Below are 27891 nucleotides of genomic sequence, written 5' to 3'. Positions count from 1 at the left end.
AGCAATTTTACAGAATTCTAAATCAGCTAGGCCTTAGACAAAGATCCAATGGAGTAACATAAAATTTGTCACATCTTTAGCATCATAGCTTTAAAGCAAGAGGCTGTCATTATTATACTAGAGATTTCTGCTGGCAGAAGAATCCTGGAATATTCTAGGATAAGAATGCCCCAAATATTTCTACAGATTAATATCCACACAAACACAACGCAGATGAAAGGTGCACCCACAAAACAGGGTGAAATGATTTTTCCCCTTTAAAAAGGAAGGAAAGATGTGCATTAGACAAGGGTAATACATACTGAAATATGACCTTGATGGGAAGCTCACATACATAATGAAAAATAAATGAATACAATAAAGTAGGCTCACATCTGCAAAAACCCATAATCTTTAAACTGTTTTATTTACTGTGTTCTAAATAAAACTGGAAGGAATAAGAATATAAAGAATGGATTGTACTTACTTGAATTGGGAGTTGCAGTGATTTATGTTGTTCTGCAGCAAGTCAACTCCTTTCTTGGTTTTAATTTCATTCACTTTAATTAGATACTGCAGGGAAAGGAAAAACAGTTAACTTGCTGAGTTACAGTTTTGTTTCTTGACTTATCTTCTGTCCTTGACAGCTAAAGTATGTTTGGCAATGATTAGTTATGCTTCCAACAAAACATATTATTCCAGATTATACATTTAATTAGAACCTGGTAATATTTTTGGTAGACTACATCTTTCATTACCATCATAATTGATCTACTGCAAGAGCTATAAAATCATCAGAATTAATTATATTTAATGAGTTACAAAATAAAGCAAACGTTCTTTGAAGATGGTGCAATACTTTGATAAGCCTATTCTTTTATTCTTATCTTTCAGTTGCTATAAATACTCAATTTCTGATGTTAACACACTTATTTTATCATTCACTATGATGGACTAAATTTTCCAGTGAATTGTGGAATGGACATTCTTTTTCTATATTGTAGTCTATATTCAAAACCACCTCTGAGAATTCTTTCTTTCAAAAAAATATGAAATTCATGGGATCACCATAAGCTGCCAGGTGATTTAAAGGCACATATGTGCTTGTGCACACATATACAAAGTTATCTGCTAGAGAGCTCCAAAGTCTCACCAACTACAAATCCCAGGATTCCACAAGATGCATCAATGGCAATTAAAATATAATTATAGTTCTATAGTTGCCTACTGTGAAAGGGTCCCAGTGTAATGAATGAGTGGGAACCCCGAAGAAAATGAGGGAGAGTGCAATGCATGATAAAATGGTGATTTGGCACACAAAACAGGGAAAAGGAAAGATCACAAATTCAGCATTAACAGAATGTAACAGGACCGGAGTAAAACAAGGACAATCAGTTGATAAGGACTATGAAAACAGTCCTGATGAACAACAAGAAAGAACAACATAGACTGGAATGTGAAAACAAGGAAACAGACGTAAATGTGTACTGCAAAACCAGAAAGGAGAAGAAAAAAAGACTGAAGGACCCTATAAAAGGTTGTTGGAATTTCCCTAAAAGTGTGTCTCCGAATCAGCTGCAACGGAACACCCATCGCCCCTTCGAGAGGCTTGATCCTCCTTTTCGAGAGGGGTTCGTGTGTGTGAGTATAGTATGCCTGTGTGAGTTTGTGTGTGCTCTTGGTACCAAAGCATGCTGTATATATGTATATATGTATAAATGTTTAATAAATGTTACATGCATAGTGATTAAAATCAAAATTTGGTGTCCCTGTTTCTGTGCCAGCCCTGTTGGGGGATTCTCTCTTGGGTATCTCCACTACACGTTTTCAGACAAAAATGGTTGGCCTACCAGCCTTTCTCAAATAGTGGGGCGGGTCCCCCAGGGGGGGCGCGAGGCTCCATAAAGGGGGGCGCGAGACTCTATTATGCAGAGGTGTACTTATAACAATTTTATAGACAAATGATACTATTTACAGTCGCACGGGGGGCGCAAAATGTTTTCTTCTTCCTAGGGGGGGGGCATGACAGAAAATAATTGAGAAGCACTGGCCTATACCATTCAGGTCATGACACCAAGGCATGGCAAATGGTTTCCATGGGAGAAGAGAAAGGAGCGAGGAACTGATTTTGTCTTTCCCCCCTTCCCCTCTGCTCCCAGGATCAACTCTCATGCTGTTCTAGGTCCCCTGAAGCTTCTAATAGTAGCTTTTCAGGGAACCAGAACAGGAAGAACTCTCTGCCTCTTCCTCCAGCACCTTTAGAACCCTGCTGAACACATTTATGGATCCAAACTAAAATGCCCTACATTAGTTCAGGCTTAAAATGTTTTATTTATTTATATATTTACTTGGTTTAAATATTTCAAGGTATCCTCCCATTGTAGAAGATCCCCCCACTTCAAACTGGATGGGGTATCATATAAATCTGTTTCCTACCCCGATGTCCTGGGACTGGAGGTGTTTCCAGACCAGGCTCACAAAACAATCCACATTCCCTGCAGTTTTAGTTGACCCTAGCCACGTTGCAGTGGGTTGCCTTTTGTGTATAAATTGCAAAAAAAATGTTTTTGTGCATTTATAGCAGATAGTGCGGATTTTCTGTACCATCTTCTAAATAAATATTGTGTACAACATTCAGGTCTCTGCACCCACTGAAATCCTGGGATTTCTACTTTCCTGAGGCACTTACTGGTCTACAGTAGAAAATTCTAAGTGATCTCATCAAACTACAAATCCTAGGATGAAGCCAGTTAAAGTGGAATCAAAGTTCAATGGGCCTTTAGTATCCATTGGGGTTTGGTTCCAGGACCCCTCGTGGATACCAAAATCTGTGGATGCTCGAGTACCATTAAATACAATGGCATAGGAAAATTGTGTCCCTTTATGTAAAGTAGCAAAATCAAGCTTTTTTTGGAATATTTTCAAGCCATTAATGGTTGAATCCGTGGATAAAGAATCCGTGGATACGTAGTCTGACTGTGCTAAAATGGTATATTGTGAAGGAACCCACCAATGGCCAAAGCAAGCAAAACACACATGTAAACACCTTTGCACTGATCTTTTGCACTGAGCCCTGGCACCAACTGGGCAGAGAGCAGACACCCAGGCTTTAAAATCACCTTATGCACAGGGGAAAATCCTCCTTCAGCCCTCTTGCCTGGAGACTTGTTACCCTACCTAGATACCTGAGACCTCAATTGGCATCCCAAGATGAGGAAACTCTCTTCCAGATTGACAGTCCCTAGTGCAAGAGTGGACAGCATTATGCAGTTTTCACCACTCAAAAGATAAGAAAATAATAATAAAATTTATTTGTATCCTGCCCCTCTGAGAACAATTGGGGCGGCTAACAAGTAAAAAATGTACAATATATCAAATCCCTGGTATCCTCCCCCCCCCTTAAAAAGGTATTAAATCTAACAAAGAATTAAAACCATACAGGTTAAAACTGACCAAAGGGTCAAGCAACAAAACAATACAACAGAATAATAATCAATACAACAGTGATCAATGGGAGCAGCAGTATCTCTTTATGGGAGTTTCCTGAAGATGATTTCGTGTACAAGAAAGAAAGAAAAAAGGACTGAAAAACCAGGAGGAAAGCAAGCAGGTTACAAACAGAAGACAACATTGGAATTCCCCAATAAAAGTTTACGAACAGGGCAAGGCAACTGCAAAATAAAAGCCTCATCTCAAACCAGTGTGAGAGAGAGGCTCCTCTACGGAAGTCCTTTGTGTCAGCTCATTTTATAAGTTCCTTTTTTGTGAACTGAAACTAGAACACGCCTCCTTTCTGTTACTTGCGACAACTCTCTCTTGCAGTTTTGCCTCTCCTTAGTCCATTACATGAGAACCTTTCTGGTATCAAAGGTGCGTTACAGACGGGCCCATGAGGTGCCGTCATCGCACCGTCATTAAGCGTGAGGGGCAGTGCTTCCTGACGCGCCTTGCCCCTCGCGCGTAATGACTACGTCAAAATGGCAGCAGCTGTTCCACACGGCTGCCGCCATTTTGACGTAGCGGACGCTCTGCGTCCGCACGTCACACAGCAGAAGTGACGCCGCGAGTGCACGACTAGTGCCTCGCGGCGTCTCTTCCGGGGCCGAGGAAGGAGCGTGATTTTTGCGCTCATTCTTTGCTGTGTCTGGGAACCATGCGGTTTGGATGCTGCGGTTCCCGGACGCAGCAACCAGCAGCGGCACAAGACTGCCCCTTCTGGGCCATCTGTAACTCGCCAAACTCTCTTCCACAAAGAGAAGTAGACTGCATGAGTATCATTACATGAAACCATGCAGTTTGATCACATGGATTGAAATATACACATAAGAAGCTGTCAGATGGGAAGAAGCACTTTGCCGTCTGCCTCACCTCACACATGTGTAACTGGAACATCCTTCGTTCTTTTTCCATCTCCTCAGCAATCTCTCCTCCCACAACCTCTGTGCGCACCATTCCATACTGTTTTGCCAGCTCCCGCTTTTCTTTCTCTATCTTTGCACTTAAATAGGGAATAAGAAAGTGTTTATTTGTGTGCAACAGTATTGTATTAGTAACAGCTAAATTAAAGCTAGCTTAAAGAGAAGGAGTATGACCAGGCCAACTTACAGTTTGCTCTCATAGTCCTTCCAGGCTTTCTCAAAGGGCTTTTTAAAGTCCTATTAAGAGACCAAGCAACCATGATAAATCTCATATTTATTCATTCTTTTCTGTGCTGGTACTTTTGAAGGTTTCCTGTGTATCTTATACATCAATAACTGTTCTGCTGTTCTATATGAGAAAAAAAGACAACCTATATTTTTCACATTTGTTATTTTTATGGATTTTATAATTCAACTCATTTAACTTTATCTTTAGGTATTGAGTGTATTTTCAATTTTTATAGAAAAATTAACTATTTTTCTCCTTTTGTATCATCTGCACTGATGTGTGTCTAACAAACTCTAGGAAGAGTTTTGTGGCACATTAAAGTTTAACAATTTTTTGACATAAGTTTTCATGGATTTTAGCCCCCTTTATCATATGTAAAACTGGTAACTGCTGTACCAAACTAATACAGCTATATTCATCAATGCAGGTTGAGTATCTCATATCCAAAATTCCAAAATCGAAAGAATTCAAACTTTTTGAGCTACAAGACAATTAGTGTTAAGTCCCTGTAATTATTATTAAAACCATAACTAAACATACATAACCACAACCAAACATACATTATTAAATCCATAACCAAACCATACATAAATACACATGCATTAAACAAAATAAAACAAAATAACTATAGAGAAGGAAAACACTGGACATATGAGACCAGCTGCCTTATACTTAAATCAAATCTTAACTTCTCCATGGTCTCAAGCCAAGACAACTTGCACCTGATCCTTTTACCTGGAAACTGTGGGATGCAAACTTGAAACTACTGGTATGAAAAGCTTGTATTTTGTGCTATAACTCACCCTGCGAAATGCTGTGTTGATAACAAGATTAATCCAAAAAGAACAAACCTACTATCAAGTACAGAAATAAGACTCACAGTGGTTTACAGAATAGGAGTTTATTGACAGTAGAAGTAAAACAGAAAGCCAGCATAGCATAGTGGCTTGAGTACTGGGCTAGGACACTGGGAGAACAGAATTCAAATCCCTATAATAAGGTCACTTTAGGGTCACCATAGGTCAGAAATGATTTGAAGGCACACACAACAAGAAGTAAAACACTATCTCTCATTTCAATATAATCACAGAAGAGAGAACTAAAACTTATTAAACACCTGCTCACCCCTTTGAAATCTCCTTTGATCAGTGAGTCCAAGGAAAAGTGAATGTTGTGATATAAACTCAGCAACTAAAAAAATAATAATAAAGAATAAGTTCAGTATATGACTTGCACCAGACAGTATATCATATGGTTGTGTGATCATTATTCCATCATATTTCCATGAACAGAAGAAACTTCAAGACATCCTGTTGAGGATGTGTTTCATTAAGAGAAGAAAATACTACAGATTTAGGACTTCTCTAAAAACCTAGATTAAAAGATGAATGATGACTCCAAAAGGATTTCTCCTAATGCAACCAATCAAAAGATGCTGTGTAGCTGGTCTATCATTCCCTTTTTAATGGATGTTCTGTAGGTTTTTTTTGGGGGGGGGGGGAATGGGAGAAGCAGTACAAAGCACCTGAAGTGCTAAGAAATTAAAGACCATCATGTTCTCTGGGCTATCCTTTCCTGATAGAATCCCATTAATGTTTCAGGGTGATGCATAATAGAAGTTTATTCCAGAATCACCTGCAGATTCTGCAGGTATGTTGGGAATGTAGAAGCATAGAGACACAGAGAGATGGGAAGTGCTGGTCTCATAGCAACATGAGTATACTATCTTGTAATCTTATATCATTTCCTTAGCCAAATCCAAAGCTTTTTCAGATGGAACAAACTGACTGCTCTTTTGGCATTAACACCATATATTATATAGCTTAATTTATTTGATACAGCAAAATGTTGAAGGAATCCAACATATAAAGTTGCCATTGCAGATAAGAGAAATACATGCAAAGAGCATCCGTTCAAGTCCTTTGCTGCAGCCTCTGTGTTCCAACAGCTGCGTAGTTCAATCTATTCCATCAAAACAACAGTCTGCACAATAGGATTACTCTGCAGATAATACTAGTTTATGTTGTGAGGCAATTCACGTTCTGCTCAGAAGACAACACAGCCTTATAGTTGGTAGCCAGTATCATCTCTCCAACCTTAAATATAATAATATGCATATAGTATCCTATCATCCCCAGCCATGTGCCATATACAATACATGCATCCTGTTTCTGACTGCCACAAAATTATTTAATGTTCCATTGGAAGTGCAGGTAGTGACATGTAACTCGGGTAAAACTTCATGCATTTGATGAATTTAGACATGAAAACCCATGCTATAATAAAATGACTAGTGTTTAAGGCATTCCAGGATTCTTCCAAAATAAAAGACAAGTATAAACCTAATCCCTTTGGGAAAAATATTTCTTATTGTAACTAGTGTTTCCAGGTGTCCCTTATTAAAAGGGACATTCTTTATTTGAGGTCTGGAAAACGTGTCCCTTATAGGACTGGCAGGTGTCCCTTATTATAAGAGATGTCCCCCATTTGAGCGCTGGAAAGCATTTCCTCCTATATAGACTGAACAAGATGCAAAAAACCCCCAAAAACACCCCAGGTATTTTTGGGTGTGAGCCTTCCATATGATGGACATGTACACATTTATGAAAGTGGACAATATGTCAATAGAAGAATCAGTACTTTCATTTGGTATTTAGATAGGCTACAAACTTGTTAATAGTGACTTCATGATTTTCAACCCTACTTGACATGAATTTCAACTGTATATTATTGCTGTTTTGAAAACCTGACAACACTAACTATAAAGTACTTAAAAATGGGAAAATCAAATTTCATAATGAAATAAAATATATTAACAAAACACAAGATAAAGATACATTAACAAAAGACAATTAATTAAACACATGGCATTTTTATCTCAAAAAATTGAAATGGGGTGGGATCCAGTGACATCACTAGGGTTGGTATCACCCTGTGCGGTAACTCATGGTGTCACACCCCCCCCCCCATTGACCTCCTCCCATTTCACAGCATATAGAGTCCTTGGTAATGCTGTACTAATGTTACTCGTAAATCGTAATTCCCATGTACCACTGAATGTAATGCTAATAGTTCTGATAAACTAGCAAAATTAAAATTGTAAAATCAAATTACAAAAACATATGCACATCATAAATATATTTACATATACACAGTGAAGATGTGGTTAAAATGTGATGTTAAAGTAAATTTAAAAAGAATAAAACTTTAAAAAATTCCCACCTTCCCACCATCTCTTAAAGCATTTTAAAAGGAAGCAGATGGATGCCACAGCCTGCTTCTGCCAAAATGTAGGTGTTTGAGGTGCAGTGGTGTCACACACCCCTTTAGGGTGTAACCTGGTCCAGTCCGCACCCCTGCGCACCACCCCCACCCCCTCACCCCCAGTGACACCACTGGTGGGATTCAGGCCTTTTAGAATATTTTCATGGCTACATTTCTATATTCATTGGTTGGCTCGGGTCCCATATTGGAAGAAATCAAACAAGAAATGTTTTTAAGGCCCTATAAATCATCCACTGTGAAAGAAATGGGAAAGTGAGTCATCTATCCAGAGCATGGAAATTACTTTGGGGGCTAAAATTCCAAGAATCCCTGGACTGCAAATCCTCCAACCCACATAGCCATTCTGGCTGTGATATTCTGCGAGTTTAATCTTAATAAGTAACTTTTCCAAGCTCTGTTCCTATAGGCATTTGGGTAGATGAGTGGAAAAGTTTATACCAGGCTCTTGACAGCTCCCAGCAGCTCCCGTGAAAATGAAGCAAAGGTGATAAAACCTTCAGCCAACTTCTCATCGCTGTTGTTGCAAAAATTTTCTGAAAACTTCTCTTGGGCAGCAATATGAGCTTCTAAGTGGCCAATGAGATCTACAGGGAGGAAATGTTATTTGAGCATTAATGCACATCTCTTTTTGAAACAAATAAAATAAACCCTAAAAGTATAAAACAGTAGGCTGCCTGTTGAACTAGACCAGGATGTTATGTTAAAGCATATCATATCAAATCAGATGTAAGTGCCACCGAGTTCAAAGGGACTTATTCTCATAGAACTGGCATAGAAAGGTTACTTTTAAAACTACAGTTTCCAGAATCCCCTGTGAGCGTGAGGGATTCTGGGAGCTGTAGTTTGGAGAGAAAAACCCCTCCCAAGGTCTCAAATAGCTTAGGATGCAATTGCTCTCTTTGAGCAAGAACTGATTCAGGGGCAATGCTTGTGTTATCTATGTTCAATTCCAAGGCAGCTCCTGTATCCTTTGATAAATCCTTTGATAAATAGATGTTAGCCACCTTGGGTCCCACTTTGGGAGAGTTGCATAATTGTCACTTGCTATTTGATGTTCTTTTGTTGTCTGTTTTATTGAATCATTTCCTGTATTGCTATGTATTTTATATGTATTATCCTACTAGAGAGGCCCCTTCCCCACCACCACTCCCTTTGTGTCGTGTCTTTTTAGATTGTAAACCTGAGGGCAGGGAACCGTCCAATTAAAAAGATTGTATGTACAGTGCTGTGTAAATTTACAGCGCTTTATAAATAAAAGTTAATAATAATAATAATAATAATAAAGATGGGATAAAAATAAATAATACATTGTGTGACATTAGCTCTTCCAACATAGAAGTATGGTCAGAAGGTACATCTATATATGTATTTCTAGGTGATTTGTGTGTAGCTGTACAAAAATTTTGCTTCTCATTTATTTGATAATTGCAAAATATTACTTCGTCCATTTCTTTCCTTGTCTCATGATGCTTTCATCTTGTGTCTTTCATGCTAGGCTCTGGTTGGCAGATACTGAGGTTTTAGGATTTTTTTGTGTTAAAGTCAGTTCTATATGCCCTGTTCAAAGCAACCCTTAAAAGGTACAGGAATCCTTTGAGTCTTCCTGATCTCTCCATACCGCACACCCCTTTCTGTTATAACCAGTCGTACTCTAACCTTGCCCAGTTGTGTGTTCTGCTTTCACTGCTTTCCTCAATTTTTGCAGAACAGTTCGATCTGAATCCAAGGCCTAAAATCATGGGGGAGAAAGAGAAAAGAGGTCTTAAGCATGTGTTCTACTCCCCTCTCCTCCAATTAAAAAAAATGACATAGAATGCTCATATACAGTTATATTAAATTCTACTAGGAGCAAAACAGATTTCAAGTTGCACTGGTGACTGTATCTAGAAGAAATGGCTATTTCTCTATTTTTTCATAAGTAAATTATGGTTGGCTTCAATGCCATGCCCTAGCTTTCTCCCTTCCACCATCCTTAATTGTTTTGCCTACTCTAAAGACTGAAAAAGAGTTCTGGATAACTCAAAAGCTTGCCCACTATTTTATGGGGTTTTAAAAATCCCAATGAAGGCATTAAACTACTGTGGCTTTTGAGTAACAACAAGCTATGATATTTATCTATTATTTTAAGATCCTAAATGCAAGCCAGCTTGATGTATTGGCTTGAATGTAGGACTAGGACTCTGGGAGATCAGGATGCCAATATCTACTGGACCGCAGAAACTCACTGAATGACCTTGGGCAACTCACACTTTCTCAGCTTCCGAAGAAGGCAGTGGCAACCCCTCTCTGAACCAATCTTGCCATAAGTCAAGAAAAAACTTGAAGGCACACAACAGCAACTAAATAGTGATAATACAGGGTATGGCATGAGATACATTTCCCTGAACCCAGTGTGTCATTAGGATTGGCATCACCCATTGCAGTACCTCATGGCATCAGCCCCCCCCCCCATTGAAAAACAGCACAGTATTAGCAACAAAAACAAATGTTGTTGCCTGAAACACTCCAAAAATGTTTTAGGTCCCAGCATGATGTTGCTGTTACTCATTGTCCAGGGTTGATCTACATACAATGCTTTCTAGTGGTATTAGAAACACATGGGTTATTATCTTCACATATTACAGTGGTTTCACTGCTGTTATTACAGCATCAACATTACTTGTCATTCTATGTTGTTCTCTCCAAGTTCCGGATGTTGCTTTGAATATTACTGCCTTTCACAATGACAGTTTGAATTCATGCAATATTTCCACTTCCTGATGTGACAGTCTTTTCTTTTCAGCCTAGAAACTATTAGTATTTCTGAAAGGTTTCCTGTTACTAGTTTTAATTTTATTTTTATACTCTCTCCTAAGCAACATTTATTATGTGTCATGGTTTGCTAATTGGTATTATGCAAAGCTTAATGAGGAATTCTGGCTGCCAGATAATTGTTCACAGAGAAAAAGATATACAGTGGATTTTAAAAGAGGAAATGACAAGGGAAGAAGGAAGTTACAATCCAAGGGAAATGAGAAGATGCCTCCAATTGCACTGCAAATATAGTTGCGAGCAAGACATGTATTTTGAAAAAATGTCCTACAACAATGCATCATAAGAACTATTTTTCCTCACATGAAAGCAATGGATACATCACAGAGCCAACAGTGTCTCTCCTGCACTCCAGGATGTGTCTTGTCAGAAGAAGTGACATTGGTTTGATGAGTAACACTTACTCCCAGGATCTTAAAACTTGCCAGCAAAGTCTTCTACTAAGGGAAAGAACTTAAATTACAGTACTAAGTGATTGTATAGATAGCAGAGTAATGTAAATCATCAGTGTCACATCTCAGGTGTAGGTCTTACTGATACTGTATATACAGTCTACCAGTACAGCCTTAATCAATTTGACCACATGAAAAAAGAAGGCAGATCTCATAGCTGTGAGAAAAGGGAATTTCAACAGGTGAAGCTTGCATGATCAGCTACACCTGCTTAACTTTCTTCTTCTACACTACACAGCTATTATTAAAGGTGCCAGATCATTATCTTCTTTTTCGTAGGGCTGCCCTATCCTTTACCTGTATGTCTTTCACAATTACAAAGGAGGCCCTGCTCTGAAATCTTTCTGTTTCGGAGGTGAAATCCATCTGTCCAAAGTTTAAGACCATTAACTCACTAACCACAACATTCTTGCCAAACTTTTTTCCTTGGCTCTCTCTTAAACATATCCTTTCAGTCAATCAGAAAGGAAAGGAAGTACTGTCCATTAAGTAGGCCTATTTCCAGCTGTTTAAGTGGTTGAGTGTTTGTTTTTCTATTTGTTTTTCTTAATGTTGTCCTCTCTAAATTTCTGTTTATTTTCTGTTAAGTCATATAGATATTATATAAATTGTTTTGAGCTTCCTCTTTTAAAGAAAAAAAAACCAAGGTACAAATTATTAAATAACTTAAAAAGAAACGCTTCCCAGCTTGTTGCAACAATGGTAAGGTGAAAATTCCTGCTCTTCATTTCCATACATAGGGCAAGTAAGACTCCACAGCAAATTCTCCTATAGTATCCCAAATCCGAATCCGTTCAGCCTACACAAAACTGCTTCTCGCTTACCTCGTCTAGACTACACACCGTGCTCTTGCATTTGCCCATGTGGCTGGTAAAAGAAGAGGTTGTTGGAGAGCTCAGATCCTCTTGGGTCTGGGAGATAAACTCTTGGACAGAGATTAACTCAGGCATCCTGCCAGATAAAGTTTAGATGCAAGGACAGAGTGCCAGCCTAGCTAGCAAAGCTGCAAAGTCGGAATGTCAGGCCACAAAAAAAGAGGAACAGGAATGGATTGAGAGGAAGCAGCTAAGGGTAGTCAAGGAGGCCACAAACATCTGAAAGGGAGGGCAGTAGTAAACCTGGAGTTTTTCCTTCATTTCTCATCCTGAGAAACTCAGGCTTTCCTTCCAAGAAACCTACATGATACTTGTAAATGCCCTCAACCGCTTGTGGAATGAATGACTTCACTGCATTCTGCTTTATCAAAGAGAACGTACAATTTTAACCCTCATGTACTCACACTAAAACAACTATACCACTGTGGGAACTGTGGGATATTTTCTAATCTCAATGGGAATTCCAGTGTACTGAATCTGCTGAAGTCAGAGTTCTGCACTGGGTTGAATGTACACTTCTTGCATTCCCAGAACCCCCATTGAGACTCCCCGGGTCTCTCTTGTGTCTTTACAACATGGACTCCCCTCCCCCTGCCAACTGAAAAAAGGCACAGGACATGGGCTGGGGCATGGAAACAAAGATGTCTTCCACTGCACAATGCATTGTCAGGATATTTTTGTTGGGAAATTTTTGTTTATTAAAAAAAACAACAGAATGGATGTCTAAAGAACTGAGCTGAGATTTAAAGGTGGCATATACAAGAAATGAAAAAAAAAGGGGGGGGGGATCACCAAAGAGGAATTCAAACAAATAGCCAGCATGTGTAGGGAGAAAGTCAGAAAAGCTAAAATGCAGAGTGATCTCAGGCTTGCTAAGGAAGTTAAAAACAAAAAAAAGGCTTTGTTTGTTTGTTTGTTTGTTATGCCCATAGCAAAAGGGAGAGCAAGGAAATACTAGGGCCAGTGTGTGGAGAAGATGATGAAATACTAACAGAGGACAGAGAAAAAGCAGAATTATTCAACATTTTCATTGCCTTGGTCTTCTCTGAAAAGGCAAACAGTGCTCAGCCTGGGGAAAATGGCACAGGTGCTGCTGCAGGGGAAATGCATGTCAGCACAACTGCTGGGGTCCAACAACCACTGTCAGCAACTCAAACAAGTCCTGGGGTTAAATCGGACCCTTGTAGCAGAGCTGGCAATTTCCAGAAACTGAAGCGTGGCTCCAAAGTCCAATTGGGATGACAGCAACTGGATGTCTTCAAGGAACTGCAGCAATGCAGGAACCTCCGGGGACACACAGCAAACCGATGCTATAGCTTCTTCTGATAAACCACCAGAGAAACAAAGTCTCCAAAGTGCTCTTTATTCACAGTGCTATAATACAAAACTAGATCTCTAAAACTCCAAAACATACCAATTCAAACCCACAAGCTATCCCTTGCAACCCCTGGGTTTATGTAGTCTCCAGACCATGTGATCTCCCAAACCCAGTGAGTTCAGGTGTGTAACCATGTCATGTGTCTCCTGTGCAATCCAGACACATGGTTTCATCATCCATGGCTATGTGCACTTGGACACTGGAGTGTCCTTGAGCCAATGAGCTTCAGCTGTGCTGATCAGCCTTGCCACTCTGCTGAATGCTCATGGCCAAACACACACACATCAAGCATTTCCCTGTGTGCTGTGTTTTAACCCTTCTAATCCCTGACAATGCAGCACAGAATAGGTAAAGAGCTAGTACAGGAATATCTGACTACTCTAAATGAATTCATATCTCTAGGGTCAGATTACTTCATTAAAGGATATGAAAAGAACTGGCAGAAGAACTACCAGTAATAATCTTTGAGAATTCCTGGAGAACAGGAGAAGTCCCAGTAGACTGGAGGACAGCAAATGACCCCAATGATTAGGGTCCAGCCAGCGTGACAGCAATACCAAGAAAGATTCTAGAGCACATCACTAAACAGTTACCCTGTCAGCACTTAGGGTGTATCCATGTTGCATAATTAAAACAGTTTGACACCACTTTAACTGCCATTATTCTATGCTACAGAATCCTGGATTTGTAGTTTGGTGAGTCACCCCTTGACAGACCAGGCTAAATATCTCACCAAACTACAAATCCCACGAGTCTGTGCCACAGAATCATGGCAATTAAAGTGGTATCAAAGTGTTTTAATTCTGCAGCATAGATAGAAAGAAATGCCATAATCACTAAAAGTCAGCTTGGGTTTTACATAAACAAATTATGCCAGACTAATTCCCCCTCTCTTTTTTTTTTTCTAGAGCTACAAGCTTGGTAGATGAAGGGAATATTGTGGATGTAGCGTATCTTGATTTCATTAAGGCCTTTGACAAGGTTCCTCATGATAATTCTTGCAAATAAGCTAGTAAAAGGAGGGCTAGACAATGCTACTTTTAGGTGCATTTATAAGTGATTGACCATCTGAACCCAAAGAGTGCTCACCAATGGCTACTTTTCATCCTAGAGAGAAATGACTAGTGAAGTGCCACAGTGTTCTGTCTTGGGCCCAGTTCTCTTCAACTGCTTTATCAATGACTTGGATGATGGAATAGAGGGCATACTTATCAAACAGTGTGAAATATGCATGCATTTTTGGTGTAATTTCAAGACAACTTAAGCCTCAATTATGCAGACAAGGCATTTCAACACCACTCTGACAAGTTTTATTGCAGAGTCCACACAAAATAGAACTGTCATACTTAATCCAAGCCCAAGTTTGACTTAGGGTGAATCTGCACTGCAGCGATAATGCACTTTGACACCACTTTCACTGCCATGGATCCAACCTATCAAATTCTAGGATTTGTAGTTTTGTGAAGGACTAGCATTCTTTGTCAGAGACAGCTAAAGACCTTATAAAACTACAAATCCCATTATCCCATAGGATGGAGTTACAACACTTAAAGTGCTATCAAAGTGCATTATTTCTGCACTTTGTAGATGCACCCTTAGTCGCCATTGAAATGTTTGGGAACAGAAATATTTTGGATTTCAGATTTTATTTTATTTTTATTTTGGAGTATTTGCATATACATAATGAGATAGCATGGAGATGGGATCCAAGCCTAAAAATGAAATTCATGTATGTTTCATATGCACATACACATAGCCTGAAGGCAATTTTATACATTTTTAAAATAATGTTGTCCTTGAAACAGCGTTTTTGCACTGATGCACTAAAAAGCAAAGGGTTTACTATCTCAGCCACCCATGAGCCTTATCGCATGAGAAAATAAAGTGGAAACAAAGCCGGAGAGTAGCAGTTGTCTCCATGCCTTATTTCAAGATGTTGTGGGGCTTCAGTTCTCTTCCCACAGGAGACAGTTGTAAAAATGTGTCTTTTTTCTAGCTGGAAAAATCCATTCAACAAAAGACACATTTTTGCCACCATCTCCCACAGGGGGAGAACTAAAGCACTATGATGCTATGCAGTATGGTATGGAGAAAGCTGCTATTTATTCTCCAGCTCTGTTTTTGCTTTGTTTTCTCATGCAGTAAGGCTCTATGTAGACAACTTTGGATTTTGGAATTCTGGATAAGGGATACTCAACTGTAGTTTTTTAAAAACTTTACAACTAAAGCATAAATTGATGAGCAAATACGATACACTCTTTTAAAAGCCCTAACACTGTACCCTAATTTAGGTATGAATTTTCAAACACATTGTAAAACAAAGGGAAAATTTAAACTGTACATTTTCTTTCTACAGTAGTAGAAATCTGTCATGGCTTTCTTTCACACTTCAAGTCTTAGCATTGTCTTCAAGTGATCTGCCCTTAGTTTTCTTTGCTTCACTTTTGTTTCTTGTGCAAAGAGCTGATCCAGTTATTATTGCCTGTTATTTTCTCTCTGTGGTTAGTTTCTGTGGTGTCTTGCTGTATCCATTCTGAGTGCTTTGAGCATTCTGTAGCTTTTGCAAGCACCCTTGCAGCGTAGAATTTGCCACCACATTGGAGCATGAGTTTAAAAGGGAAGCCACACGTATTTAATAGAGACTTCTATGAGCATGTCTATAAACTATTTAAAGTTTTTTTCATCTCTTGAGCATAGCAGGGCTCATATCTTGTAGAATCATAACTAGAAATTCTTTATATTTAATGTTGTCTATTTTGTGGAACTCTGAAAAAACTGTTTCTATTAGTAGATACTTAGCAAATCTTAATATAGCTTTAGGTTTAATTGACTGGATGTTTTGGTGATCTGTGGATTCTTTCAAAATCATGTTGAGAAATATTTAAATGAGGAAGAAGGTTCTTAAAAAAAATCAGTTATAAGACTTGAGTATATTTTATTTGCTTTCCTATTCAGGGAGCAAACCCTCACATTCAAACAGCAACTGGGATCCTCCAGGACCATATTTAATCTTTAAGTGAGTCTCTTGTGTGACTGTGGATATATTGTTAATAGCCTTTTGATTTTTACACACACACACACTTTCAAAGGTTTCATTGGCTGTGTAGGAGGTATTAGAGATTTTCTTCTTGAAGGTTGAATACGTACTGGCCCTTCATTTTCATCTGACTGCTATGTTTTGATTTGTCTATTTATTGTCCCAAAATAGGTCTTTAAATCCTGCTCTTTTGTTCCCCCTTTAATGAATGCCATAAAATTCCTTTAGAACTATAGGTGTAAATTGCTTAGCTGCCCAACTGTAGCTTTTATTAATGAATTGCTTTCTTTTAGAGTGTGATCTCCTGCAAACAACCATTAACATTGGGTGGCATCACATCCAACCACTCAGATGAATATATCTCAGATTGTGTCTGTTCAACGGCTGATGCTTCCAAAGCAGAGCTTGGAAAACTACCTTTGAAAAATATTAATATAATGACCTGCTGAACCGTCCACAACCAAGTAGCACAACCCTGGGCACAAAGTTCCTTTTTATTACTCCCAAATTCCAGGGTTTATTGTGATGTGATACCTTAGTATTTATTTCATTCTGATTTCTGGGATTTCTCAAGTCATTCCAGTGACCAAGGAAGTCCCATGATACCCTTAACACATACAAATTTTTACTAAATTGTCTTTCAGCTTCCCAAGCCACCTTTTCTCCAGTGACGATATTACACGACTGAAATTGGAAGTATAATCCAGTGTCATCTTGAACGGAATCATGCGTATTCATGTTATTGTGTGAAAAGTTACCACATGTGATTGCTGGCGGTCCCAACGCAGTCTGAATGCAATCATGTGTCAATCCACAGTTAAGTAAATTTGGTGAACTAGTGAAGTCAGAAATCTTGGAGTTTATCACACAGGAGGAATTTCTCTTAATTTCGAATGAAAAGAAAGTGGGGCCAGAACGCATTCACGTGAATTCGCTAGTTCAGCAAATTTACGTGAATTCAAATTGCATTCGAACTGACTTCCCATTGCCTGAAAATAGCTTGCCATTGCCCGAAATTGCATGTGGTAGTCTATTGTGCAATAACATGAAACCCCATGATTGCATTCGGACTGACTTCCCATTGCCCGAAATTGTGTTTGGTAGTCTATCATGCATTAACATGAAACCCCATGATTGCATTCGGACTGACTTCCCATTGTCTGAAATTGCGTTTGGTAGTCTATCATGCAATAACATAAATTGTGGGGTTCCGTGGTTCCTCTCACTCGCCTAAATATGCTATGCTCCAGCCATCTGGAGTCTCACTGAGCATGCACAAGGATGCCAATTTGCAATTAAGAACCCACCGATGTGATGGCTTACTTTGCACAGAATCTGGGTCGCGTTTGGGGAGGCCATTACAGTGAATTTAAGGTGTGATAAGTAATCACGTAATTGCATGAATTTTTGAATTGACCTCGCTGTCTTCTCTTTCAAAATTGAGAGCCTCCATCCCGTTTTATAAACTCCCAAGACGATGGGAAAGTGGGCATGGACGCTTCCAGGTGAACTCTGCAGATGGAAGGAAAGCGTGTGTAGCACCACTCATTCTCACCCATTAACACCTACAATTGGACAAAACATTTTTTCCCAGATGGTTATGGGCCAGTGTTAAACTTTTAATTGGCCTTTGATTCTTCTTTGCAAATGACCACCTAGTCTTCAACATCATTGTAAGAGACCCACAAATTTGAAATCTATACTTGATTTGTAAGGTATGGAGTAGAACTGTATCTACCATTAATCAGAGGGAGGTCGTGGCCTCAGTGGCAAATGCTGAGTGACAGCAGTTGCCACCGACTGCTCTCAGTGGGAGTATGGAGCTGCATATGCCCCCTGCAAGTTAATCTGCAGCCATCAGGTATGGTAGGGGATGCAGTTGTATTGCCAGTGATGGAGTAAATTTCAAATGCCAATCAAGCCAGTTTCCATATATCCTCATGCAGCAAAACATGGGCCAGGCCTGATTCTCAGAAATACCACACAGCACTGACACAAGTCCAGCCACAGGGAACACATCTATAGGAATATCAGTACTTGCAAACAAGTCCATCTGCAGAGTGGCCATGTTATTTATTAAAAAGCACATGTCAGACTCATTATGTTTGAAGGACTGAATAAAAACAAATTCCGGGTACCCTGTTTTAGGAACAGCAAAAATCAAGACAGTATAATTATTGAACAATAGGACAAGGCAGAAGCAGCATTTCAGTTTATTCAGTTTTTGGGAGGTCAGTAGAAATACTAACATTGTACATTCATTAAGATATGCTAGACATATTCTCTTGCTTAGATAACACATTTTCCCAGCACTACAAATGCTGATGGGAAATTGTGGCTCTTTTATCAGACAGTGAGAATCTGTTGCTTCAAGTATTGAGGTTTCACAAGTGTCACAGGCGTCAGTTGAATAGTGCTTGCTATGCCAAGAGTAGCAGATCTTTATCTGCCATGTCTAAGAATGTGCAAACATTTTAAAATGAATTATTATTTGATTGGTTGGGCAATCTAGTGGTCCACCAGAGGCAGTTGCACCATTTATTATAATATTACCTGTAGCAGTACTAAGATAATGTGAGAATTCAAAGACATACCTGTGTTAGCCTGAGAATCACAGTGCAAAGGGATCTTGCAGCACCTTTGAAACTAACTGCAAGAAAGAAGCTAGTAGCATGAGCTTTCATAGGGGTTGGCAGATGAGTCAAGATAGAATGGGCCCAGCCCATGCTATCCTGGTCTTGTCCTAACCTGGGTTGATCCCTGGGTCATCATGGGCTAGATGGGTGTTTACTGACACAAACCTGCTACTGCTATGCACCTCTTACCTTCATTGCTGTTATTGAGAAGACCCCTGTCATCACATCTAACATGGAAATGAGGTGCCTGGCTGCACTCATGTGGCCAGGGTCCCTGTTTCTACATCAGATGGGGGGAGGGGGGGTCAGCTCAGTAGCGGCAACACTGAAGGAAGGTAAGGGGCATGCGGGTACATTCAGTCTGCCAGGGGATGCTGCACAGTTTTGGAGAAACTCTGTGACAGACAACAGGTCATTTTGACACATGCTAAGGCCCCTTTGGGCCAAGACCACTGGATCGGCATCCGGTCTGCCTGGTCCTGGTCTGAAGGTATTGGCCTCTGTCGTCCACACAGGATGATGTGTGTGGCTGGGGGAACACAGGCCTTTTGGCCCATACATACAGCCCTGTAGACTTCAGTCTACTTCCTCAGATAATGGGGTTGGGGTTACATTTCTTGACTATGTATATAAGCTGTGCAAGGTCAAAAAAACAAGTTCACAAAGTTTGTAACCCACCAAGCTTAGTTGCATGCCAGATACTGGATGCCTTCACTATTTTTGTGAAGCTGAGTGGGTAGCAAAAATAGGTTTATTGAGCCTCTAGAGGGGCAATGCATTTGGCTGATGAACTATGTTCAGCTCAGTGGGTATATACAGTTGGCCCTCCATATCCATGGATTCTTTATCCATGGATTCAAGCATACATGGCTTTAAATTATTCAAAAAATATATAAATTCCCAAAAGCAAACCTTGATTTTGCCATTTCTATAAGGGATGCTGTTTTACTAGATCATTGTATTTAATCGGACTTGAGCATCCATGGATTTTGGTATCCACAAGGAGTCCTGGGGCCAAACCCCACTGGATATCAAAGGTCCATTGCAGTGTAAAGACCTGCACTAAACCAATATCCTGCCTCTACTCTTGATCAGGGCTATATATGCTGTAGAAAACAATATATACAAGCTATTGTAAAGCATTCCATTCTTTGCTATGCTTTACCCACTCTAAAATTTGATATTGTTTCCCATTTGTAAAACCAGCCTACCTGCTCAAATGTTGGTTTCCCATGTGTTATTATATATGCACAGCAAAATCATAGTCATGACATACTCAGTAGATGTTGTTTTCTCTATATATCTAAAGAGCCCCTCATCACCACCTTACTGTATAATGTTAAGATTGGACCAAACTTTGGCTGTGTGAAATACATTTTTCAATATTTCATTCCCCCACTTCATAATTTTCAGACACAGACAGCAGTTAAATAATATTGTAAATCCTCTTCAGTATACCTGGGTTCTGGTGCTTCTATGTCCAATTATATTGCTATTTTATGTACAATTGCTTATTTTAGTCATAAAAATCCAGATAAGGAATATCAGCTCCTTATGATTGGGATGGCAGCCTCCAGGGAAAATTAGAGGCCTGACATTTAACAAATAATTATAAAGGGCTTTCAAAAGCTATTGTCATTACATCACAGAAGTGAGCAGGTGCGAGTTCAAAAATTGGCAGTTTCTCTATCCCATTGACAGATTCCTTTTCAAAGTGCTCCAGGCACAATCAGGCAGCTACATGTGTCCTTAATATCTTTCTCATAGAAGTCACACTGTTATCTTCCTTTGTCAAGCCCCAGCTTGAATACTGGTGAATAATGGTGGAAAGAAACTGGAAAAGGCAGCATGTTTAGCCATTTATTATCTTCTCACTGATGTATCCGGGCATTGTGTAGAGAATGAGAACCAAGAATATGGTCAAAATTGCAATGATTAGCAATGCAATTATGTACTTCTTGTACCGTTTCCAAATGAAAAAGATGAATGTTTTCATGGGGTTCACAAACCAGTTGAAAGATGTTTTTGGACGGCTGTGGAACAAAGGAAGGAGGGGAAAACTCAGTGAAGATTTGGACAGGGCAGCAAAGGCAAAGTCACATTTCTATCCGCCCTCAAGCTGAAAACAGACATATATTAAACCACTCAAGCAAGATAAAGAAATCTACATTGTCTTGTTATTGTTTCCCAGCAACAACCATTCAAAGGCTTGGTTCCTCTGATCTTAGGGATGAATAACCCCTTAGAGGTACTGTGAATAACCCTTTAGAGGTACTGTACAGTAGGAACAAGAAAGAGTCTTGCTAAATTATTTGTTCTCAGCAAGATAGGCTGTCAACTGTTTGTTGATCCCCATGACATTTCTTGCCTCAACTGCAAGAATGAGACAATACACACTTTCTTCTTCAATGAAAGTTTCAATAATTTGTGGGAAATGTTTCTGTGTAAAATTAGTGTAACTCTTTTCCCTTTGTAAAGCAAAGGACACACAGATAGGGCACAGGGAAAAGGACAAGAACAAGCAAGCACAGGAGAACTAGTGGATTGACTGTAAAGGTGCAATTGCAACAGCAAACAATAGCAATTATAATAGCAATAGCAAGTACATTTCTATATCACTTATCAGTGCACGTAAGCACTCCCTAAGTGGTTTACAACATGTAATTGCCCCCAACAAGTTGGGTACTCATTTTAGTGACCTCAGAAGGATGTAAGGCTGAGTTGACTCATAGCCCCTGGCTGGTATTGAACTCAAAACCTTGTGACTATGAGTGAGTGGCTGCAGTACCAGCATTTAACCACTGCGCCCAACAATTTCATGCTTCTTATTTTTAAAATTCAGTGGTCAGCAGTTAGTGCAGTTTAGTTATAGAGTTTGCACAGTTTATGCAATATACATGAAACTTGTTATGCCATGATATTATCTTAAGATTGGCAGAAAATATATTGCTGTCTCCCGAACAACAGGCAGTTTCTCATTCTCACATATGAGAGAACACATATGAGAACGAGACAAGCAAGGACTTTTGTCCCTCCTGTATAGCCACGGGTAGCACTCACTGTTGGACTTATCCACCATGAATTTGTCCAATCTAATATTCTCTGCCTATGCAAAAACATCCAGAAGCAAAAAATCCTTTGCACTGAATCAAGTCGCCAATTAAAAGAGTATATTCCAATTAAAATAATATATTCCATTTAGTTCACAGAACTAATGACCATAACCAGCATGGCATAGTGGTTTGGGTGTAGGACTACGACTCTGGAGACCAGGGTTCGAATTAGCACTTGGCCATCAAAACCCATTGAGTGACCTAGGACAAGTCACATGCTCTCACCGTCATGGGAAGGCAACAGCAAACCTCCTTTGAACAAATCTTGCCAAGAAAACCCCATGATAGGGTCACCATAAGTCAGAAGGTGCACAACAACAAAAGCAACAGCAACAACAACTGCAGCAGCCTGGTCATGATTTTAAGGTGCACAAACTGATTCTCAGCAATGACTATGTCTTCCTTGTTTGGTTTCCTTCATTTTTAAATACAAGGTGCCACACAAAGGAACTTGAATTAATCAGATTTCTCTTCCTGGATCCAAGCAATGTGATCCAAGGATGCCTAAACCCACCGTTCTTCTTCATTGCATATCTTCCAGTTGTCCCAATTTGGCAGGGTCAGTCCAGATTTATTCTCTATCTTCCTACTTTTTCAGCTTCTTTTAAAATATCCCAGGTTCTCTCCCTCTTTTCCATCCACATTCTTCCTTTGCCCTCATCTTACTGAGTTCCAAGAGTAAAAGTAATAGAGGGAAAAGAGGAGAGGGCATAGTCTTGCCCTTCCCAGTAGGCTCAGGACAAAGCAAACTGTTGCAACCTCTCCCAGCTTGACTGTTCTTCTTCATAGCTTTTGCTATCTTGAACACACTCTGATGTTGCATGGCCGCACATGTCTCAGTTTTCATTTATGAAACATTGGAAGGTATGTTACTGGAACCATGTAAGTAAGGAAGCAATAGCAGATACAGGTTGGACCCAAAGCCTCACCATTTCCTAAGCCATTTATTATACACCTAAGCATACTTACTTTGGCTTCTCCAAGGGTTCTGGCTCTTTTCTTGCCAACCCAACTGGGGCCTTTTCAGCCTCCTCTAAGGTTAGTAGTTGGAATTCAGCTTCTACTTTTCCCTGAGAAGAAATAAACTGTGTTCAAATGACTGGCATGCCAGCAGCTGGCAAAAGAAAACTCTGGTTTCCCCTGTGCAAAAGAACTGACCACCGAGCAGTTGCAGTGGAGGGCAACTTCAAGGGGAACTATTCACCCCATGCTTGCATAGTGGCTATAGAGCCACATCTTGGTGCACCAAAAGTGATGCCACATCACTTCCTCCCACCATTTTATTTCATTTTTGGGTTCTTTCTGTTTTTAAGAGTTTTGATGGCTTCTGGGAGAGTGAGTGTCTTAATCTGTGGCATTTCAGGAGCATTTTTCAGATGAAGAAATCATCTAAAAACCAACTTTTAAAAAACTAGGGGGGCTTAAGAAAGCTTTGGGGGCTGCAGATGTGGGGTACAGGGCCACATGTCATCAGGCCACACTTTGCCCACCCCTGCTGTAAAGGAATCATATTTGCTACTAAGAATGGGAAATTTCAGTTCTTGTTTTTTTAAAAACCCTAGCTTATTATCAAATATATGCAGAAGGAAATAAAAGAAACTTTTGAGGAGCCACACTACAATCTTTAAGACAGGGTAGGCAACTACAACAAATCAGGGGACCTATCTTCTATCTTTCAAACTCTTTGAAAGGGCTACACAGATTTCTAAAACATGAAAACAACAAAAACTAGAAGTGGCTGAAAGTCCACTTCTGGTTTTGAAAAATTGAGATTCTTTTTCTTTTAAATGTTAAAAAGTGTAGGGGCTACTAGCAACCTATTTAAAAGGTAAAATGCTGTTTCTGGAACCTTGGGGGTTTTTTTTGTTGTTGTTTGTTTGTTTTGTGCCAATAAAATGGTGGTCTAGAGGGATCAAAGGTTTTTAAAATAGGCTTATGGGAGGGTACTTTTTGCTTACTCCTGCTTTAAAGAGGGGTCTGGGAACAGGGTTTCTAATGAAAAAGCTCAGTATACAGAGATGCTGGTAAAACAAATGCACCTCCTCCTGAAAATAATGGAGATAAAGGCTGCACAGAATACAGAATAATGGGGGGGGGGGGGGAAATGATGCACTTGTGACTGTTAGGGTTGTACTGTATATACAATAAACCAGTGTAACAGGTTGATCCTGTATTCTGTACCATGCTCCATTCTATGGAATCATGGAATTTGTCATTCGGGGTGTTGCTGTTTGAGGTGAAAGATCAAATCATGTTTCCTTCCATTCCATATACAGAAATAGCGACTGTTTTATCTTGCTTCTACAGTGCTGATGTGAAAACGTCCTCCACCACATCTGTGAACAGCAAATTACCTTAGAAAGTACAGGACACATTGTAAGGTACTCACAGTTGTGTCCTCAAACTGCCCCAACATATAGCACTTGAAATGGCTGCCTCATTTTATTTAATAACAATCCCTGTGCTCATCCCTGTACACTTACCCAGAATTTTCCAGTTGTCCCTTATGGCTGCATGTTTTCTTACCGTTAGGATGAAGATGTTTCCACTAGGATCTGAGAACTCAACATCTTCTGGTTTCACTGAGCTCCTCCACTTCTTCTTTTTCTTCTTCTTTTTCTTCTGTTTAGCCTCTCTCTCCTCCCTTTCAATGTCTTCCTGACTTTTCAGCTTGATGAAGGGCCACCAGCCTCTCATCCGTTTGTTTCGGAAGATTGAAAAGCGGGGCATGGCCTTCTCCTTGGCCATCTTGATGGTGCATTGCTCTGAACTTTTGACGCTTCTCACCATATCATTCAGCTTTAACTCAATGGCACCTTGAAATGCAACAAAGAAAGGAGAACTTCAGACCTAGAGAATTGCAAGAATTTTGCCTGCAGCTAATATTCATAACCATTTTGGCTCATTTTAGACTGCTGCCTAATGATCATACAGCCTCCTAAATATTAATAAAGAAAGTCGTAATTTCTCAGAGAGAAATCCAACAGTCATGGGAGACAAGGAGAATGTAGCCTGGGGAATTATTCTACAGGACTAAAATAGTGACACAGTGGGGAAAAGCAAATTAGATTAATTGCACCTCTTTCTCAGTCTTCTATTTATGTTCCATTCTAGCCATACAGTCATGCCAGAATGTGGTCTCTTAATTGGTTATAAACGGTTCCTCTATCCCAAATGTGTTGGTGTAAAATTTATGATCACTAGTTGCTTGTAGATGTTTATTTCATGCAAGAAGATGTTTAAAATTCAGTACCAGAGAGCTTTAATGCCTCAGCAAACTACAAATTCCAGGAATTCACAGGACAAAGCTATGGCATTTAAAGTGGTATCCGAGTGGCATCACGCTACTAGTGTGAAAGAGACTCAACTTCTGTACACTGAAGTATTTATGTAACCACTAGATGGTGCAGCATATCAGGGTTCCTTTGGTACAGCCTCTGCTCCAGTGAATTTGTAAAATTCACTTTATTATGACATATTGGAGATTATCGCACTGGGTTCTGAGAACGTTCTGATCATGTGATGAGAACGGAACGCATTTGAGAATACCGCACGTATGTGTTCCAATCGGGTTCTCAGAACGCTTAAATGTGTTCCAAATGTGTTCCAGGAGGGAACGGATTTGAATGTGTTCTGAATGTGTTCCCAGAGAGCTGAAACGTGATGAAAACGTTCCAAGAGAAGTGTGTGCGGTATTCTTATCCGTTCTCAAATCCGTTCCCTCATTCCTCCGTCTTCTGATTGGCTGAAAGAATGACAGGCAGGGAGGGAGGCAGGCAGGCGAGCGACTGCAGTGAGGGAAGGTGTGTGTGTGTGAGGGGGGAAAGAAGGAGGGAGGGAAGGGAGGAAAAAGGGAGGAAAGGTGGGACAAGGAAGAGAAGAGGAAAGCAGGGAAAGAGAGGGAAAGAAGAGACCAGAGCAGAGAGCAAGAGGGAGAGGGTCTGGCTGCTTCTCCGGGGGTCTCTAGTGTCATGTCCAGTGAGGCTCCTTTGCTGTCACAATGCAGGAGGCAGGGATGCCCAGGACCTTCTCCTCCTTCTCTCCAGGAGGGAACCCACAAAAGCTCCTCTGTTTGGAGCACCACAGAAAAGCAAGCAAAAAACTCCCAGAATTCCATAGCAAAGAGCCAGACAAGAGTTAAAGCGGGGAGGGAATCTCACAACCTGAAGGCACACATTACATGCACACACACAGGAGCAAAAGGGTGTCAAGCTGCCAAAAAGGGGAAATGGGATGACAGCAGAGGACTCTTCTTTTCTAACCGGTTTAAAGAGCTGCTATGGCTGCCGGGGCTCTGCCCTTGGCCCAGTCCCCTCCCTGGCAACTTGCTTTCCTTCGGCTTGAAGGGACCTCCATGGAGCTCCTCCTTCCCTCAAGGAAGAGGGGACCAGGGCAGAGAGCAAGAGGGAGAGGGTCTGGCTGCTTCTGCGGGGGGCCTCTGGTGTCATGTCCAGCAGGGCTCCTGTGCTTGCAGCCTGCAGGAGGCAGGGATGGCAGGGATGCTCAGGACCTTCTCCTCCTTCTCTCCAGGAGGGAACCCACAAAAGCTCCTCTGTTTGGAGCACCACAGAAAAGCAAGCAAAAAACTCCCAGAATTCCATAGCAAAGAGCCAGACAAGAGTTAAAGCGGGGAGGGAAGCTCACAACCTGAAGGCACACATTACATGCACACACACAGGAGCAAAAGGGTGTCAAGCTGCCAAAAAGGGGAAATGGGATGACAGCAGAGGACTCTTCTTTTCTAACCGGTTTAAAGAGCTGCAATGGCTGCCGAGGCTCTGCCCTTGGTCCAGTCCCCTCCCTTTCCCTCCGTGGAGCTCCCTTAAAGCCCAGGCTGCCAAGGAGGGGACTCTGCCCTTGGCCCATCAAGTTACATAGGTTTTATCCTATTTTCTTCAAACATATGCCAGCATATGAAGCCCCAGCGTTTTATAGGGGCTTGCCTTCTTTCCCTCCCAAGAGAATCTTCGGAGGGAAGACTTCGCAGTGAGGCTGAGAAGCACTTTCCCGGCCAGAGTCCCTAGGCTTACTGAAATCCCCCACCTCCCTTCCCCATAGAAATCAATCCAAAAACTGAGTTTAAAAGGAGCAGAGGAGAGCCCTTTGGGTCTGCATCTGAGAGAGATTTTAAACTCCGTTTTTGGATTCTTTCCTATGGGGAAAGAGGGGAGAGAGAGAGATGGCAGGACATCCCCATAGCCAAGCATCCTCTGCTCCCCCCAGATGAAGACCCATAGGGCTCACTGCTCTTTAAGCTCCGTTGTTGGATTGATTCCTATGGGGAAAGAGGGGAGAGGGAGAGATGGCAGGACAACCCCATAGCCAAGCATCCTCTGCTCCCCCCAGATGAAGACCCATAGGGCTCACTGCTCTTTAAGCTCCGTTTTTGGATTCTTTCCTATGGGGAAAGAGGAGAGAGGGAGAGATGGCAGGACAACCCCATAGCCAAGCATCCTCTGCTCCCCCCAGATGAAGACCCATAGGGCTCACTGCTCTTTAAGCTCCGTTTTTGGATTCTTTCCTATGGGGAAAGAGGGGAGAGGGAGAGATGGCAGGACAACCCCATAGCCAAGCATCCTCTGCTCCCCCCAGATGAAGACCCATAGGGCTCACTGCTCTTTTAAAACTCCGTTTTTGGGTTGATTCCTATGGGGAAGGGAGGTGAGGGATTTCAGTAA

General features: G+C 40.6%; 2 protein-coding genes across 4 annotated transcripts in view; both read right to left on the bottom strand.

Moving 5' to 3' along the window:
* LOC121929749 (arf-GAP with SH3 domain, ANK repeat and PH domain-containing protein 1-like) overlaps positions 1–12167 on the bottom strand; it is a 49484-nt gene extending 37317 nt beyond the window's left edge. The window contains exons 1-7 of the mRNA XM_042465627.1: positions 11999–12167; positions 9568–9640; positions 8350–8495; positions 5752–5817; positions 4585–4634; positions 4348–4477; positions 467–552 (exon numbers count right to left, since the gene is read on the bottom strand). Of these exons, the coding sequence (XP_042321561.1) occupies positions 467–552; positions 4348–4477; positions 4585–4634; positions 5752–5817; positions 8350–8495; positions 9568–9640; positions 11999–12124 (677 nt within the window). The 5' untranslated portion in view covers positions 12125–12167. The remainder of the gene's footprint in view (positions 1–466; positions 553–4347; positions 4478–4584; positions 4635–5751; positions 5818–8349; positions 8496–9567; positions 9641–11998) is intronic.
* A 6490-nt stretch (positions 12168–18657) lies between these two features.
* LOC121929748 (fer-1-like protein 4) overlaps positions 18658–27891 on the bottom strand; it is a 71827-nt gene continuing 62593 nt past the window's right edge. For all 3 annotated transcript variants that reach the window (XM_042465624.1, XM_042465625.1, XM_042465626.1), the window contains 3 exons: positions 24740–25029; positions 23183–23283; positions 18658–21133 (listed from right to left, as the gene is read on the bottom strand). In XM_042465624.1, the coding sequence (XP_042321558.1) occupies positions 20953–21133; positions 23183–23283; positions 24740–25029 (572 nt within the window). In that variant the 3' untranslated portion in view covers positions 18658–20952. The remainder of the gene's footprint in view (positions 21134–23182; positions 23284–24739; positions 25030–27891) is intronic.

The sequence above is a fragment of the Sceloporus undulatus genome, chromosome 4 (assembly GCF_019175285.1).
Source record: "Sceloporus undulatus isolate JIND9_A2432 ecotype Alabama chromosome 4, SceUnd_v1.1, whole genome shotgun sequence".
NCBI classification, from domain to species: domain Eukaryota; kingdom Metazoa; phylum Chordata; class Lepidosauria; order Squamata; family Phrynosomatidae; genus Sceloporus; species Sceloporus undulatus.
Note: the sequence above shows the minus strand (reverse complement) of the source record. Positions and strands in the feature narration are given on the sequence as shown.